Consider the following 19321-nt stretch of genomic DNA (forward strand, 5'->3'; position numbering starts at 1 on the left):
CAGGAGAGGTGCTGACATCTACCTCGACCCTAAGGCCACTTCCAGGTGGTAACTTATGGGAACTCTGCCCCCCAGAGAAATACAGCTATTGCATAGTGGAATGAAGGCTGCCATTTGCTGAGGTCCCCCAGTGTTCCAGGCGTGCGCATGTGCGCGCTCACACACACACACACACACACACACACACACACGTACATACTGTCTTTTTTCATTTGCTCCACTGCCTGAGATCTTGGATGGGGCATGGAGTTGAGAGCTTACATGGTGCCTGAGCTCAGGTTGGACCCAGCTATACAGCCGGGTGCCCCTTCCACTGTGCCAAGCAAATCTTGAGTAGGGCTCTGCTGGCAGTGGTACTATAAAATCCGTGACTGTTTGACCACAGGGAGGTGACTAGCTGGCCCCCCGATCGTCCTTACTGACCAGGGTCCATGAGGCACTGTTACTAAGCCCCAGTTCTCTGACCTATTCTAGTTAGATAGAGTCACCCCTGGCCCCTGGATTTATGGCCTGTCACATACACCTGCCTTGTATCTGGCCATGGCACTTACACCCCCAAGCTGCCCCATAAGGAGTCTCTGAACCCAAGTGGATGGTACAGGGACAGCCACATTGTAGTCGGGGTCAGGATGCTGTGGCCCAACAAGTCCTAATGCCCCAGCTTGCCAGGTGTGTGATGTGCCCCCTCACCTCTCATCCAGCACCTTCCCCACATGTAAAACGAAGGCAATGAAAGTGGCTTTGCCACTTCCAGCAGCATGGTGCAAAAACAAAAATGGTAGGAATGGAAAAGAGACAGTAGGTTTCAAAGAAAGTGATTTTCTAAGTGAAGGAGGAGTTCTAGGCTGGAGAGAGATGCTATCAAAAGGTGTTGGTCCTTGTGCCCTGGCTAGCTGCCAGTTCCTTTTTTTCATCATCACAGGAATAAAGGTTGAACTGAGATGAAGTCTCAGCTTGAGTAGGAACTCTGTTGGGAGGAAAAGGAGCAAAACCCAAAGAAGTCTGCTGCCATTTATTCACTCCCTGCTGCACAGCAGTGCTTGACATTCCATATTTCCTCAATTCTGCAACTCTGTTTTGTTGTCCTTTTCTACAGTTGATGAGTCTGAGGCCCTTAGAGGCCTAGCAACTTGCCCGAGGTGACAGAGAACAAGGTTGACCTGAGATTCAGATCCGGTCTATTTGACCAGAGCCTATGACATTCCTATCATGTGGTGTCTATTGAAACTACTTCTTGATGCCTCATTGTTTGTCTCCCGGGGCAGGGGGCTGTTGGGGAGAAAGAAGAGGCTGGGCTTAATGTGCAAGGCTGGGATGGGGTCCCACAGTAGGGGCTCAAACTTGAGACTGGTGGGGGAAAGTTTAGGTGGAGTTGGGGATCCTTGGAGTCAGGTGGGTCTGGTCCCCGGCAGGTCCAGTAGGGAGCTATTCCTTGCTAAGACATGCTGAATTTATCTCTCTTGGGGGTACAAGTTCCTTGTCTCCTGGAGTCTTTGGCTTGGAGAATTCTGGTTGAATCCCTCTGCTTCTTTGGGGTCATCTGTCTCCAGCCACCTGGCTCTAGTGACAGAGCCCTCCTTCCCTCATGAGATAGGTTGGTGACCATGTTGGCACATGGATGCTGGCTAGAGGTTGGGGCCATGTATGAGTCACTCAAGTTCTCCAAGTTTGGCTTAGTTAATAGCAAAATGAAGATAAAACAATGGTCTGTCCAAGGGTTGTCATGAAGATGAAATGAGATGGTGGGTATAAAGTGCTCATCCCAGTGGTTGACATGGTGTGTCAATGCCCACTTTATGTTGGCTCGTGTCATTGTCATCCTTGTCCCCATCCTCACATGGTCTTCCTGCAGCCCATGAGCCCATCATTTGACAGAGCTGGCTGTGAATATGTTCTTCCAGTCGCACTGAAGTTGGTCTCCTTAACACTTATTGCTGGATCTAGTTTTTCCCTTTAGAGCAGAGCAGAGGAAATGTGCGAAAAAACAGAGGGAAACTCACTTGGGCTTTGAATTGGGTCCGTAGGCATCTTTTGTTTAATTAATTTATTTATTTTTAAATTTCTTTTCAGTGTACCAGAATTCATTGTTTATGTACCACACCCAGTGTTCCATGCAATACATGTCCTCCATAACACCCACCACCAGGCTCACCCAACCTCCCACCCCCCACCCCTTCAAAATCCTCAGATTGTTTTTCAGGGTCCATAGTCTCTCATGGTTCATCTCCCCCTCTGATTTCCCCCAACTCACTTCTCCTCTCCATTTCCCAATGTCCTCCGTGTTATTCCTTATGCTCCACAAGTAAGTGAAACCATATGATAATTGACTCTCTCTGCTTGACTTATTCCATTCAGCATAATCTCTTCCAGTCCCATCCATGTTGATACAAAAGTTGGATATTCATCCTTTCTGAAGGAGGCATAATACTCCATACTGTATATGGACCACATCTTCCTTATCCATTCATCCGTTGAAGGGCATCTTGGTTCTTTCCACAGTTTGGTGACCGTGGCCATTGCTGCTATGAACATTGGGGTACAGATGGCCCTTCTTTTCACTACATCTGTATCTTTGGGGTAAATACCCAGTAGAGCAATTGCAGGGTCATAGGGAAGCCCTGTTTTTAATTTTTTTTTTAATTTTTTATTTTTTTAATTTATTCTCAGTGTATCAGAATTCATTGTTTATGCACCACACCCAGTGCTCCATGCAATACGTGCCCTCCGTAACACCCACCACCAGCTCAGGCATCTTCTTGAGCAAGCCGCATAACCACATTCGTCCACCCAGTAAATATTTTTGAACACTGACTGGGAGTCAGACACTGTGACCCGTACTTGGGTCTCAGCGACAAACGGCAGAGTGCAAGCCTGCTGCTTAGCTGTCAGCAATCCACTCTGCACGTCATGGCGGCATTTGAAATTCCTGCGGAGGGAGGATGGGGAGTAGAGATGCAAGAAGAGGCAGCTGGTGCCTCTTTCAGTTTTAAATCTGTAAAGTCCAGGTAAGCAAGCTCCCCTAAGGGGATGGCTTGTGAGAGCGGCAGGAGATACTATTTACAAAATGCATCATGTCACTCACGCCTGTGACAGGAACCCAAACCAGTCTGGCTCCGGCCCAGATGGAACTAATTGGCTCATGCAACTGGAATATAGCTCAGCTGAATCCACCTGTCTGTTTTCTCTGTCTCAGCTCTGCCTTGCTCTGTGTTGGCTTCAGGTATAGGTGCTCTCTCCCTGGTGAGGGCAAGATGGCCCTGGCAGCCCAGGGTAACATTGATCCTGCTCAGCATCCCCAACACAGGCTTCTCTTGCCAGGAGTTTTAGCAAAGTCTCAGGCCTGCATCTCATCTACTTGTGTGAGGTTGCATACCCTTGGAGCTTCTCAACGAGGGCCAGTTTTGTCCCTGCCAGGGACATTTGACAATATCGAGAGGTGTTTCTGGTTGTCACAGTGAGGGAGTGCTACCAGCACCTAGCAGAGACCAAGGAGGCTGAGCTGAGCATCCTGCAATACCCAGAACAGCCCCCACTCACAGAGAATTTTCTGGTCCTAAATGTTAATAGTTCCCAGGTTGAGAAATCCTGGTAAGTAGCATTCTAAATTTAATGTAAAATTACTGCATCATGTGCCCATTCCTGGAGCCACAGTGGGGTGGGGTTGTGACATAAAGTGAGGGCGGGAATGTTTCTTGGAGGAAATCCAGGGGACCACCAGAAGAAGGGTAATGGGATTGAACAAGCAGTAACAACCAGTCTCCCATACATCATGCCAGGCAAATAGCAGGTTCTCAAAAGTGTTATTTTTCTCTTCTTGTTCTACTTCAATATTTTATTTTATTTTTTAAAGATTTTAATTTATTTATTTGACAGACAGAGATCACAAGTAGGCAGAGAGGCAGGCAGAGAGAGAGACAGGAGGAAGGAGGCTCCCACTGAGCAGAGAGCCCAATGCAGGGCTCGAACCCAGGACCCTGGGATTATGACCTGAGCTGAAGGCAGAGGCTTAACCCACTGAGCCACCCAGGTGCCCCCTACTTCGAGATTTTATTTTTATTTTTTATTTATTTATTTATTTATTTTTAAGATTTTAATTTATTTGCTACAGGGAGAGAGAGAGCGAGAGAGATCACAAGTAGGCAGAGAGAGAGAGGGGGAAGCAGGCTCCCCGCTGAGCAGAGAGCCCGATGCGGGGCTCGATTCCAGGACCCTGAGATCATGACCCGAGCTGAAGGCAGAGGCTTAACCCACTGAGCCCCCCAGGTGCCCCCTATCGAGATTTTAAAGTGCATCTTTACTTTATGGGAATGAGAAAGAACATTAGCTCTTTAGATGCTTGCTGGAGGAACCCTCAGGATACATGGCAAGCACATACAAGGCTTGAACAACAGAAATTTCTTCTCTCGCAATTGGAGAGTCTGCAAGTCCAAGATAAAGATGGCAGTGGGATTGGCTACTCCTGAGTCCATTCTCTTGGGCTTGCTGGGGCCTCTCTTCTCATGGTGTCTTCACATGGCCTCTTTCCCTATGTGAGAGCATGCCTGGTGTCTGTTCTTCATATAAGGACCCTGGTCCCATCGGATTAGGACCCCATCCTTAGGACCATAATTACTTCCTTGAATGCCCAATTTCCATGTACAGTCATGGGGGGGGGTGGTTAGGGCTTTAATGGGGGAATTGGCACACAGTTCAATCCGTAATAGAACAGACACACTGGTTGCTGACTGTCTCCTCTTTCAGGCTGGAGCTGTCTTAGGATATCGAGTTCCAGGAGCAGAGCCTTCAAGGGGGATGATATGTTTTGTGGAGGGAGGGCTCTTCAGGAGTTCCCCTGAAGGTGGTAGAAGCAGAAGAGAGAAAAGGGGGAAGAGAGCTAGACAGGCTGTGCTGTCTGATCCAGTCTGGCTTTGGCTGGCCTGCAGGAGTCTGGTGCATGAATCATACCCCTGAGCTCTCCCACCTGGGGCCACATTCTCCTCCCACCACTCTCCAGTCAGTGGCTGCAGGCTGCTCTGGAGGAGGGGGCATCTTCTGGGGTAGGCAGTCTTCTGGAGAAGGGCCAGCTGGGAGTCTTGAGCAGCCACAGACACAAAGCAGGGGATGAGAGGGAGAGCTGAGGGACAGGTACCCACTGGGACTCCTGATACTCCACCTCCATTCTGCCAGCTTTGGAGGCTTGCCATGCACTGTGAGGGTGGCAAGGACTCTGGGAGAAGAAAGTCATCCTGGGGTTCAAGTTGGATTATGGGGAGAAAGACCGAGCCTGGCAGACGTGGACTTCAGGAAGGCAGCAGCCCAAAGTCTAAAACAGAGAGTCGGCCAACCCCAAACGTGCAGCAACTTTGCAACAAGTTGTTTCCGCACCATCTGTTTGTCTGATTGTGGACAGGACCCATTTGGCATTACTGATGCACAAGCTGGAAATGACAGTTAAAAGTCAACAAATAGTGACTCCTGCCCCACACTGCCTGGCGCACATCTGTTAGAACCAAACACTGACCTCCTCTGGGCTCACATAGGACTTTCTCCTTCCCTCTGTCACATCACTTAGCATTTTATGCTGTTACCACTTAATTACAATTACATTTATGTCTTTTCCCTGCAAGGGGAACTCCTTGATGCAGGAAACTTGTGTTTATATGAGCCCACGTGGTGCAGAAGCTTGTACACGCTAGGCAAGCAATAAACGTTTGTTGGATATATGGAAGAACTCATGAAAGAATGCTTGATGCTTGAGAGGTTTTCTACTATTACTTCCCAAGGTGGCCGCTTTTCTCCTGCTTGCATTTCATTCACTCATGCGTTTATTTTCCCAAAAAGTATTTATTGAGCACTTGCTATGTGCCAAGCACTCAGGGGTGAACAAAGGGAATAAAGTCCCTGGGGTCACAGGTCTCCTTGCAGAGGGAGGAGTAAGCACAAATATCCTGGGGAGTGAACAGGTTCAGCTTCCTTGGAGCTAAGACAAGATGTCAGTGTGGCTGGGGCCAAGTCAATGAGTAGAAACTGAAGCTGGGGAGATCACTGAGATTGGATCCAGAGGGCCTCGTGGGGCAGAGTTGGGACTTTGGCTTTTACTCTGAGCAAGACGGGAAGTTACTGGAGTGTTTTAAGAGTGGGTCTGCCTCACAGTTTGAAAGACTTGCTGTTATTAGTGCATCTGGGGAGGCCAGTTAGGAGCATACCAGGTGTGTAAGAAGACACAGTGAAAGGCCGTAAGAATTTTATGCATTTGGGACATATTTTGGAAGTAGAGAAGACAGACCTTACTGATGTATGATATGTGGGGAGTGAAACAGAGAAGTAAAAAATAATGCTAACATTTTTGGCCTGAGCATCTGCAAGGATTGTTGTGTGTTGTTTTGGTTTGGGTTTTTTTGGTTTGTTTGTTTTGTTTTGAGGTAGGGAAGCCCATGTGAGGAATAGGGGTTTTTTGGGACAAGGGAAGAATAATATTAGGAACTCAGTTTTAGGTACATTCACTGTGAATTGCCTGTTAGACCCCCTCGTGAAGACATGCAGCAAGTGGTTAGATATATGGAACTAGCCCTCAGAGGGGAGCGCAGAGCTCAGATGTATGTCTGGGTTTCGTCAGTACATAAGTAACAATAAAAGCAGGGAAATGAGATCACCTAGGAAGTGTATGGAGGCCAAAGGAATGGGCTCAAGGGCTGAGACCAGGAGCCTTCCAACACTGAGAGGGTTGGGAAGATGATAAGGATCAGCCAGTGAGGAAGAAGAGACCCACCGCTGCATGAGGGCTGGAAAACACATGAAGGAAGGAAATGGTGATCCCCTGTGTTCAGCACTGCTGAGAAACGAAGACCAGGCCTGAGCTGTGGTTGATGGATTTAGCAATGTGAATGGGTGTTCCAAAGGTATGATGGGGAAGACCAACACTGGAGTGGGTTTAAGAGAGAAGAATAACTTGAGACAATGAGTCTAGATGAGTATAGTTTCCTTCTAAGATGGGAGCTACAGCAGGGTGTAAATGAGTTGTTCCAGCAGAGGGGGAAATCGGTAGTCAGGAGCAAGAGATGAAACTTGCTGAAGCTACTCTAGCGCAGGTGAGAGGGGCAGGGGAACTGGTCAGTAACTGGAGGGGTCAGCCTCAGATGAGAACAGGGATGGTACATCCATAGGAACACGAGGGGAGACAGTGTGTGTGCACAGAAGCAGGGAGTCGATGCGTGTGGAGGGAACACATGACATCCTCTCCGGATTGTTTCTGCTTTTGCGGTGGCGTAAAAAGCAGGGTCATCAGCTGAGAAGAAAGATAGGGGATTTGGAGAGGGAGAAGATGTGCGAAATAGTCCTGTAGGAGAACAGGAGACCGAATAATCCAGGGAACCACAGAATGGCTGCTAGGGGTCCCGAAAGCTCACTTGAGATCAGTGCTCCTGAATTTCAAGTGACACCAGTCAACACAGTTGTGGGTTTTTCTCAAGCCAAGCTGAGCTCTGTGGTGCATGGGTGAGGTAGGTCAGGATCTAACCAGGGTTGGGGTTTGCCAAGCATGTGTAATGAAGGCAATTGGGTCAGTGGGTCAAGGAGCTGAGGGTGTATGGCTGTTTAAAATGATGGATCATGGAATTCCAGCTGGGTAATCAGGAATGGGTGGACATGAGGAAGGTGAGGATTGGTGGGAACAAGGTATGATCTTGGTTTATAGGCTAAGCCAGGCTAAAGAATTGTTGGAAGGGTAGGTGGTGTCAGCCGTATATCCAAAGGCTCCCCATTCCACTAGGCTTTTACAGAAGTACTTTCTAAATCCAACCTAAATATTCCCTGTGTCTTCCACCACTTGGTCCTGTGCATTGAGCTAACGTGTGACATAGTGGAAGCCCTCACATTTTCTCTGAGCCTTCTCTTGTCCAGGCTCAGTATGCTGAGTCCCTTTGGCCCTTTCTCAGGTGACCTACTCTCCACCCTCCTCATCACCTTATCACTCTTCTTCGTATTTGGCCTCTTCTGCTGGGAGCTGCTGATCTTCTGGGCTGCACAGGAAGATTCTGCACTACGGGAAACCTTAGGGTAATGGGTCAGGTGTCCCAGGTGGGGTTCTGTGCTCAGAAATGTCATGGCCCTATCTCTCTTGTTTCTGTTGCCATGTTCATCCCCTGGGAAAATGGCTGAAAATCATTAAAATCCCCATGTCTGAACCCCAGTGAGTCAACTTTGTAAATTATTTTGCAGGTAAGGTTTCCATCCTCACTGGGACACTGTCAGGCTGGGGATTATTTTGGGAAAGAATATATTAATATGATGAGCTTGCTTAGAGGGTGTGTGGCCCTGTTTGCAAATATTTCAAGTCAGACCTGAATGTGATTCTAACATTCTCTGCATAGCACAAAATACACCATCACGTCCAGGGCATGAGCTAGGTCCAAAGCACTTTGTGGCATCCTCGGCTCCTCTTTCTCTCTGCTTCTGTCCAGTCCATCTGTAAATCCCATCAGCTGTCTTCAGAACACACCAGGATCTGACCATGTCTCCACTGCTGCCATCCTGGTCCAGTCACCATAAGTACTTGAGTGATCCATCGTCAGATGTTCCCAGCTGGTCTCCCTGTTTCCACTCTGACTTCTACAGCCCATGGTCAACATAGAAGACTGTATGATCTTGTTAATAAAAGATGTCAGTCAGGGGGCCATCCCATCCCTCTCCTTAGAATCTTCCAGGGGCTGCCCATCTCTTTCCAGGTGAGAACCCAGGTTGTCATGGTGGCTCATACAAGACCCTCATGAGCTCCCCTGCCCATCTCTCTGCCTTCATTCCACTACTTGTTCTCCTGCCCTCCTCTGCCTCCAGCCTCCTGGCCTCACTGGCATACCTGAAAATAGCCCACATCTTTATACCTCCCTACTAATATTGCTGCTGCCTGACATCCGTATGGCTCATCTGCATTCCTTCTGTGCTTAATGTCTGTGCTTAATGTCACCTTCCCAGATGTCTCCCTGTGTAAACTTCCTCCCCCTCCCTGCATTAGTTTTCTCTACAACACTTGTCACCATCTGACATGCTACATATATTTTAGTTTTATTTGTTTATTGAAAAGAACATAAAAGCAGGCTCTTGGGCATGTTCACAGTTATATGCCAGACCCTAGAATGGTGTTCATCACTCAGTCCACACTCAAATGTGTGTAGAGTGAATGAATGTTAGTGGAATGAATGAATGATCATTGAAAGAATAAATGGCTGTAAGTAATATAGCAGCCACCACTGTGGATAGCTCTGTGTCAGGGTTACTGGGATGGTAAATCTCCCATTCAATAGTATATCCACTTGACCAAGTACTCAAGTTCTAGATCAGTTTCCTTCACGTGGGAAATGGGGTAGCAAGATTACCTAACTCATAGGTGTCCAGTGAGTAGAAAGTACTTAAAATAGTGCCTTGCACATAGCAAGTACCCAGTGAATATTACCTATCACCATGGATTTTATTTTATTTCTTTTTTAGTTTATTGAGACATCAAATAAGTTCTAGGTGCCATCCTCAACACTTTTCATAAATCATCTGATTCTTACAGGAGCCTTACAAGATAAACACTGTTATATCCATTTTACAGGTGTGGAAACCAAGGTTCAGAGGGTGTAGGAAATCTGCCCAGGGTTGTTGAGTTAGCATGTGGATGGGCTGTCCAAGTGGGAATGTTTTTGGAGGTGGGTTCAGGAGAACAGTATTTATCCTGCCCATAGACTTAGAAGCTAAAAGAAGACTAAGAATAGGTCAGAGTGAGCAAAAAGGAGGAAGCTTGGCTTAAGATGACTTGCCTTCTAGAATTTACTCCTTCATTTATCCAACAAAGAAATATGGGGTACTTGCATATGCCAGGAACAGATTTAGTTCTTGGCGCTACAGCGACAAGGCAGAATCTCTGCGCCCATGGAGCTGATACTCTAGGAGGGCATATGCCAACATAAACATAAGAAATGTGGGCTCATATTCTTTGTTTTCTGGGCCACAAAGAAAAATGGAAAGGGTGGTAAGGTTATGGGGGATGGGCCCTGCAGCTGGGGGGAGTGGCTGCATCAGATAGTATCAGAGATGGCATTTGAACCACTTGAGTGAGATAAGACTTGGACAATGAATAGAGGGGCTCCCAGGACAAGGGTCATGGGTCAGGAAGGAGCCTGGCACCCCCAAGAGATGGCAGGAAGGCTCATGACCGTGAAGACATGAATATCAGATGATGTAGCAAAGGTCATCTCATGCAAGGTTTTGTAGGCCCAGGTGAGGAGTTGATCCTCAGTGCGGTGGCAAGCCCTAGAAGGTTCTAAGTAAGGCGAAGTATGTCAGTGTTTGTTTGGCAAGGATCGCTGTAGCTGTTGTGTGGACCATGTATACAGCAGGCCAGAAGTGGAAGCAGGAGTCCCCTATGGCTCCTGCATTTGTCGGAGTGTAAGGAGACGGTGGTCTGCTCCACTATGGCACTGTGGACTGGAAATGGAGAAGTACTTTGCCCTGGGATATATTTTGGAAGCGGTGTCGGTAAGACTCCATGATGGAGTGCATGGAGGTCAGAAGGAAAATAAGAGAGGGAAATAGTATTCCTAGATTTTTGATGTAAGCCACTAGGAAGGTGGAGTCTTTATTTACTCAGATGGGGAAGACTGAGGAAAGAGGGGTTTGGATGTATTTGTTGGGGGATTAGCATTGGGAATTCAAGAGTTCCATTTTAAATATGCGCGGATTGAGATGCCTGTTGGACATGCAAGTGGAAATGCCTAGGAGGCAGCTGGGTATGTAAGTCTGGGTTGAGATGACTCTAGGCCAGAGATGCAGTTGGGAATTTCCATCAATTAAGGTAACAGGACTAGGTGAAATCACCCAGGGAGGGAGTGGAGAGAGAGGACAGACCAGCCTTGAGATGAGAAGGGGAGGCTGGTAGGGAGAAAACAGGAGAGACTGGATCCCAGATATCCTGAGAAGACTGTGTTTCAGGAAGAGTACATAGTCAACCCTATCAGATGCTGTTGAGAGGCTGTCCTGGGGGAGACAACAACTGTGTTTGTCAGGTTGTGTGTTCCTGGTCATCTTCACAGAGGCAGTCTCCATGGAGTGGTAGCAAGGATCCAATCAGTGGGATGAGGAAAGAAGGGGAGGGAGCAGACAGTACACTTTAAGGAGTTTCACTCTAAAAGGAAGCTGACACAAGGGACAGTGGCTGCAGAGGGACGAGGGCCAAGACATAGTTGCTATGTTCGTATGGGAATGGTAGGGTGAAGGGTGGCTTCTCTCCAGTAGTGGACAGCCAGTGTGCAGGAGACTGATGCATCCTACCTTTCTGGGGCAGCTTTAGCCACACACAGGTGGCTGCCCCCTTGTAATGCCTCCACCACCTCCTCAGTGAATTGTCCAGGTCATGGGTACTGCCGGCTACAGATGTGAGAGATGAAATGAATGAAATAAGACCATTTATGTAAAAGCCATGCTCTTTCTAGACTCTTCAGATGGTCTCTTGTTGAGTCTGCATCAAGTATTTGGATTCTCTAGGGATGGACCAAAGATTCTCTCTTCTTATGTGGTGTTGGTGGATCTGAAGAGAAGCCAGCCTTGAGAACCACCAACTAATGCCAACATTATTGCTATAGATGTCATGACCATCATCCTAGCATCAGAGGTCCAGCTTAACTGGAACAGGGTCATAGGAGTCGATGTCTGACTTCTGATCAAACCTTTCATTTCTCAGTCTATATGTTACAGAACATGTTGTTTTGCTCAACATCCAAGAATCCTCTGAGTCTGGCCTCAGCATTTCTCCCATCTCTCCTCTCTCTCAACAACCTCTTCTCAAACTTGACTTGCACTGGGCTCTGCATCCACAGGGGTTTGTGTTGTGAGGGCTCAAGGAGTAGAACTGAGGCCAGAGATGGAGCTGCAGGGATAACCCTTCCACTTTTTGTGGGAAATAAATTTTTCACAGACAAGCTGCTGCCATGCCTGGGATGGAAGGGTAAAAGACTGAGGCAGCACTGCTGGGGCCTATGAGTCAGGCCCACTCAGTGGCGAGGGGCAGGGTGCTGGCATCCCGGAAAAAAGGCTGGGGCTGCAGAGCAGATGCACCTGCTGCTATGGGAGCAGGGAGATAGGGAGGGAGATACCCACCCTCCCCTTTTCGCCAGGGGAGATTAACATCAGGCCCCTCTTTGGCCAGGCTTACCAGAGAGCAGGGAACAGAGAGTTTGGGAAATGTAGTTCTCTTGGAGATAGCAGAGCAGAAGAAGGGTTCCCTGGATAGACAGGCCAATGGCAGGCACAGGTCCCACTTATACACTCTCAGCATCAGTATCTTTACTTCTAATTGACTTCTGTGTGACAGATCATTTTTCTGTGTCCCTAACTAGATTTAAAACCCTTATGAGGGCAAGGACAGGGACTGACTTACTCCCGGTGGCAGACCCATGTCTAGCATTCACTAAATACTTGCCAAGTGGAAACGCTCGTGAAAGCCCTCGCCGCTGTGAGGCTGCAGGTCTTCCCACCACCGCCCTGCTCTCTTCTTAAAGCTGATATGTCAGTTCCTCAGAAGACTGAAGGGAAGGGCTGTGAGCACTGCACAGACCCAGGGCACTAGCCTGCTCTCATTGTGCATTGAGCTCTCACTAATAACAGAAATTTGTGCCTTTGGGTTCATTGTTTTGAAGCCTGAGTCTGTGACCTTCTGCAGGAAGGTCAGTTTAGAGGGGAATATCTATTTTAAGTCTTGGCCAAATCATAATTTCCCTCATTATAACATCCATTTAAATTAATTTTTTGACAGGGAGATTGTATTTACATCTTGAATAATTAATACATTCATATGGTATAACTTTCAAAAGGACCAAATGAGTGTCAAGTAGCAAGTTTCCATTGCATTTCTCTCCAATCAGATCCCCTTCCTGGAGGTGACTTGTGATGCCACTTTGTTATGTATCTCTTCAAAGGTTTGTGCCTGTCTTTTCACGCATGCATGCATGCACACCCACACACTTCTTCATCACACAAATTGTCACATATTCTACAAAAAGTTCTGTACCTTGCTCTTTGCAGTTAACAACCTATCTTTTTTTTTTAAACTTCTTTTCAGTGTACCAGAATTCATTGTTTATGTACCACACCCAGTGTTCCATGTAATACATGCCCTCCATAATACCCACCACCAGGCTCACCCAACCTCCCACCCCCTGCCCCTTCAAAACCCTCAGATTGTTTTTCAGGGTCCATAGTCTCTCATGGTTCATCTCCCCCTCCAATTTCCCCCAACTCCCTTCTCCTCTCCATCTCTCCATGTCTTCCATGTTGTTTCTTATGCTCCACAAATAAGTGAAACCATATGATAATTGACTCTCTTCTGCTTGACTTATTTCACTCAGCATACTCTCTTCCAGTCCCATCCATGTTGCTACAAAAGTTGGGAATTCATCCTTTCTGATGGAGGCATAATACTCCATAGTGTATATAGACCACATCTTCCTTATCCATTCGTCTGTTGAAGGGCATCTTGGTTCTTTCCACAGTTTGGCAACCGTGGCCGTTGCTGCTATAAACATTGGGGTACAGATGGTCCTTCTTTTCACTCCATCTGTATCTTTGGGGTAAATACCCAGTAGTGCAATTGCAGGGTCATAGGGAAGTTCTATATTTAATTTCTTAAGGAATCTCCACACTGTTCTCCAAAGTGGCTGCACCAACTTGTATTCCCACCAACAGTGTATGGGGGTTCTCCTTTCTCCACCTCCTCTCCAACATACATTATTTACTGTCTTGTTAATTTTGGCCATTCTAATTTGTGTAAGGTGGTATCTTAATGTGGTTTTGATTTGAATGTTTGTAATGGCTAGTGATGATGAACATTTTTTCATGTTGTCTTTTAGCCATTTGTATGTCTTCATTGGAAAAGTGTCTGTTCATGTCTTCTGCCCATTTTTTGACATGATTATCTGTTTTGTGTGTGTTGAGTTTGAGGAGTTCTTTATAGATCCTGGATATCAGCCTTTTGTCTGTACTGTCATTTGTGAGTATCTTCTCCCATTCCGTGGGTTGCCTCTTTGTTTTGTTGACTGTTTCCTCTGCTGTGCAGAAGCTTTTGATCTCGATGAAGTCCCAAAAGTTCATTTTCGCTTTTGTTTCCTTTGCCTTTGGAGACATATCTTGAAGTTGCTGTGGCTGATATTGAAGAGGTTACTGCCTATGTTCTCCTCTATGATTCTGATGGATTCCTGCCTCATGTTGAGGTCTTTTATCAATTTCAAGTTTATCTTTGTGTATGGTGTAAGAGAATGGTCAAGTTTCATTCTTCTACACCTAGCCGTCCAATTTTCCCAGCACCGTTTATTGAAGAGATTGTCTTTTTCCACTGTATATTTTTTCCTGCTTTATTGAAGATTATTTGACCATAGAGTTGAAGGTCCATATCTGGGCTCTCTACTCTGTTCCACTGGTCTGTGTATCTGTTTCTATGCCAGTAGTATACTGTCTTGGTGATCACAGCTTTGTAGTAAAGCTTGAAATCAGGCAACATGATGCCCACAGTTTTGTTTTTCTTTTTCAACATTTCCTTAGCAATTCGGGGTCTCTTCTGATTCCATACAAATTTTAGGATTGTTTGCTCCAGCTCTTTGAAACATGCTGTGGAATTTTGATTGGAATGGCATTGGAAGTATAGATTGCTCTAGGCGGTATAGACATTTTTAACAATGTTTATTTTTCTGATTTATGAGCATGGAATTGTCTTCCATCTTTTTGTGTCTTCTTTTATTTCTTTCATGAGTGTTCTATAGTTCCTCGAGTATAGATCCTTTACTTCTTTGGTTAGATTTATTCCCAGGTACCTATGGTTCTTGGTGCTGTAGTAAGTGGAATCAATTCTCTAATTTCCCTTTCTGTATTTTCATTGTTAGTGTATAAGAAAGCAACTGATTTCTGTACATTGACTTTGTATTGTGCCACATTACTGAATTGCTGTTTGAGTTCTTGTGGTTTGGGGGTGGAGTCTTTTGGGTTTTCCATATAAAGTATCATGTCATCTGTGGAGAGTTTGACTTCTTCATTGCCAATTTGAACACCTTTTATTTCTCTTTGTGGCCTGATTGCTATTGCTAGCACTTCTAATACTATGTTGAACAAGAGTGATGAGAGTGGGCATCCTTGTCGTGTTCCTGATCTCAAAGGGAAGGCTGTCAGGTTCTTTATCTTCCCACATAGAATATATAAAGCCCCTTGTGCTTTAATGTGTGTACAATGTGCCATTATAGAGATGTGTCATAATTTATTTAAGTAGTCCATTGCTAAAAGACACCTGGGTTGTTTCAGTTGTTCACTGTTAGAAGTTGTTCATCAACATAGAAAGCTGTTGCCATGAGCAGTCTTTGTACCATCATCACTGAGCTGTAAAAGTCATTAGCTTTGGGATTCTCTAAGAAGATGTAGGAAGTGGAAAAGTTTAATGAAATGTTTGAGATAAGTAAAAATTGTGTAAAGAGCCCTGGCCTGGAATTTAAGGGTTCTAACCTCCAAAAGTAATAACAAAGCCCCTTTCAAGTCCCTAGCTTCTTGCCATTTACAAAATAATTTAGTATTTGTTAACTCATTGAATCATTAGGGGAAAATGCCCTGTGAGAAGCTATGGTGTTTCCCTCCAGCTTCTTGATTCACTAGTTGTATGACCTAAAATAAGTTTCCAATTTGTCTATATCCTGGTTAATTTATCTATAAAATAGGGATGATAAAGTGCCTACCTCATAGAATCATTTTGAGCAGCAGTTGAGCTATTCATATAAAGTACCTAGAACAGGGTTTGTCATATAGCCAGTGTTCAGTAAGGATGAGCTATTATGATCATTTTGTAAGTGAGGAAAGGAAAACACAGAGCAAGAGTACGAAGTCACCTAGCTCATAATAGCTACAGCAGGTGCAGGGACCTGGGTCTCCAGGCCTCCAAACAAGTCACGTTTCTCAACCAGGAGGTCTTAGGGATATGTTCACAGAATAGTGAGAGTAGTTCTGTGACAGAGCAGCTAATAATATTGCCATAGGGATTTGACTGACTGTGTTCAAGGGGATTAGTTCAATCTCACAGTTAGTGCTGTAGCTCATCAAATTGAAGATGTCATCACGTATAAGAAACATTGTTACATGAACTGCAGAGGAGGGAGGGAGAGAGGAATGGAGAAAGAGAGGGAAAACAAGGGAAGAGAAGGGAAGAAGGAAGGAAAGGAGGGAGGGAGAAGAGAAAACCTGCCAGTTAAAGCTATAGGATACTGCACTGGTTATTAAGCTATTGTCTCTCCACTCCAAACTTACCCCTGATGGATGGGTAGGTTGGTGTCCTCATGGTGGGCCTCCTCATCCAACGACCCTTTGTTTTCCAGGAAGTACACTCTGCTGGTCAACAATGGGTTTGCAATTTCTGCTGCATTGCTGATGGCCTGTTCCCTCCAGGCAGGAGCCTTCGAGATGCTCATCGTGGGCCGCTTCATCATGGGTGTGGATGGAGGTAAGCCTTCACCAAGGCAGGGCAGGACATGATCCTTGGGGGTGTTTGGAAGTGTGAGTGGTGTTTGGAGCTGTCACATGACTGGGCTCCTACTAGTATTGAGTTGCCAGGGACCAAGGATGCAAGAAGTCTGCATAAAGGAGGGCAGTCCCATGAGATGAACCACACATGAGGCTCTGGCCTGCGAACTGAGAAAAACTAACTGGGAGAGACCCAAGTCAACTCCGGAGACCTGGATGGTCTTCAGTAGTATGTCATGCCTTTTGCTTTGTCATCTTCACTGTAAAATTCATAATCCAAGGTTGTCTGTGGTTTCCAGGGAGTTTTTAATGAGGGTTGTGTTTCCTCTCTGTGCCTCTGACTTATTCATTCTTTCTTGTATTCACTGAGCATTCATTGTGGGGAACCTGCCATGTCTGGTGTTCTTCTCCATGCTGGGGACACAGTGGTGAACGAAGTCCTCTAGTCCCTATCTCTGCAGCTTACATTCTAGTGGGTGAACAGATACATAATTGGATACATAAGGTAGATAGTAAGCCCTAGGAGAAAATTGAAATAGGACAGGAGGATAGTGGAGGCTATTTTTAGATAGGCCAGCCAGGGAGGACCACTTAGTGTAGGAAACATATGAGCAGAGATCAAAATGAACCAAGTGGGAGAACAAAGAGAGTATCAGGGGAATTGCGTTCTTGACCAAGAGAAGAGTGCATTGACCCTTAGATGGACTCGTGCTTGGCACATCAAAGGGAGAATGATGAGGCAGCTTGGCTGGAGCTTGGTGAGCTGGGGAGAGTGGTTGCAGATGACATTGAAGAGGGGCCGGTCACATCATGTTGGACCTTGCAGGATTTGTGCCAAGGGTGATGGGAAGCCAGAGGAGGGTTGAGAGGAATGTGACATGAGCTGGTTTTGTGTTTCAGTAAGATTCCTCCTGCTTCTGTGTGAGAAGAGTGTAAAGGAGGGTAGGAGTGGCATCAAGGAGCCAGTTGTCCAGGAGAGAGAGCCATGCGGGGGGTGGGAAGATGGCGGCCGGGAGGCAGTGAGGTACAGCCAGCTGCTGACTCTGGGGTGTGAGAGAGCAGGAGCCTCAAAATAAGTCATTATACCTAGCCAACCAACCAGCCCTGCTTTCTTTCTAAATATTTCAAGTCAATAAGGTTTTACTTGTAGGCATTTGTGGAAAGATTACAGGCTTTTGGATTAGAACTCCCTGCCTTTGTGTTGAAGTTCTGTTGTTTGCCAATTACTGACTCTGGCAAGTTGCTTAAATGGCTCTGAGCCTCAGTTTCCCCATTTGTAAAATGGAAATAACAATACCTACTTTGAAGGACTGTCATAATTCTCACAAAATGCTGTGTGTGTGTGTGTGTGTGTGTGTGTGTGTTACCTATGTATATGTTATCTGCCAAATGCGGTTGGAACCTGTGAGCTTGTTAAAGGCTAATTCCCTTCCTTGCTGATTCTTGCATGCTGCAGGCACCAGGGTTTTGGGAGTGAGCCCAACAACAAGTATATATCAGGGAGAGGTGAGCAGGAGAGTGAGGACGTGAGGAAGGTCAGGGGAGAAGACTTCCTGTCCCTTCCTGCTGCTAGTGGGAGATATTCAGGATTAGTAATAACCAGACTCGGGGTGAAATCACTTCACTGTCTTGGTATTCAAGTAGAAAGGAATTGGCTATAGAAGATGTTATTTGGTAAGAATAATGCCTGGAGTTTATGTGGTGCTTTACAGTTAAATAGTCCTGTTCATGGTTTCTTCTGCTCTGATCTCCTGCTAATGCTGAAGGACTGTCAATTTGTCATTTTTCATCAAGGACACCAAGGCTCAGAGACATGTGACTGAAGTGGTTAAGGCTGAGCTTGGGGTTCCGCAGGCTGGTGGGGCAATTCTAATGTGGGCCACCTCTGCGGCTCACCACTGGGCTCACTCCCACGCCGCAGTGAGCTGCAGCCCAGCCAGCAGAGGGTAGACTTCACACGGGCTCGCTCACCTATTTGGTTCTTGGCATCTGGGTTGGTGTCAGGGGATCCTGGCAGGACCAGCTCATCCTGGCTCCACGTGGTCTCTCAGCCTGTGGTAGGGCAGCCCCGTCTTCCCATGGGATCCTCAGAGTGCCAGAGAGTGGTACTTGGGGCAGGACCCCGTGTGCAAGCACCTGTCAAGTCACTGCTCATGGTGCTTGTCAGTGTCCCACTAACCAAATCAAGCCCCCTGGTCAGGGGCACCATCAGTGTTGGAGGGACCTACACCCTAGAGATGCAGACTCAAGGGGGGCTGTGAACCAGTGGGGCCACACAGCAGCATTCTGCCTCACAGTCCTAGCCTCTTTCCCGGGCTGGCAAAGGGCTTAATCAAAAGCCCCCCCCCGCCCCCCCACTCAGTGGGATGCAAAAATTAACTGATGGCAGGTATGTGTGAGAAGCACATACTACATTCCAGGCCTATGGTGCCTTCCCCATCTCCGGGAATGGTGACGGGATCATTGCCATTCTTGGTGTTATTCCTTTTATTCTCAGCTAATAAGGTACACATCCCAGGTGTAGACTGAGATGTCCGGTTTCAAAGGCCCTGCCCACTCAGGACGAAGGCTAGGTGAGATGTGGCATACACAGCCTTTCCCAACAGAGGCCATGGAGGGTCTGCCTTTCCAGCACATTTACATTTTATCTATTAGCCTCTTTCCAGTGGTCTTGCCTCTCTAGTTCTTCTGGGGAAGGTGACACTTACTTCACAGAACTAGTTTCTCTCTGAGTTTCCTTACTTAAAAATAAGCTGGACTTGAGAGAGGCCATTTTTACAAAACCCCATATTCAAGTCAGATATCTGTTAGACCCCTTTTC

The 19321-nt window shown here is 46.5% G+C and overlaps 1 protein-coding gene across 6 annotated transcripts in view; it reads left to right on the plus strand.

The window, feature by feature from the left end:
- SLC2A9 (solute carrier family 2 member 9) overlaps nt 1-19321 on the plus strand; it is a 237817-nt gene that overhangs the window by 63915 nt on the left and 154581 nt on the right. For all 6 annotated transcript variants that reach the window (XM_045997129.1, XM_045997130.1, XM_045997131.1 and 3 more), the window contains one exon: nt 16356-16480. In XM_045997129.1, coding sequence (XP_045853085.1) covers nt 16356-16480 — 125 coding nt within the window. The remainder of the gene's footprint in view (nt 1-16355; nt 16481-19321) is intronic.

This window comes from Meles meles, chromosome 2 (assembly GCF_922984935.1).
Source record: "Meles meles chromosome 2, mMelMel3.1 paternal haplotype, whole genome shotgun sequence".
In the NCBI taxonomy this organism is placed as follows: domain Eukaryota; kingdom Metazoa; phylum Chordata; class Mammalia; order Carnivora; family Mustelidae; genus Meles; species Meles meles.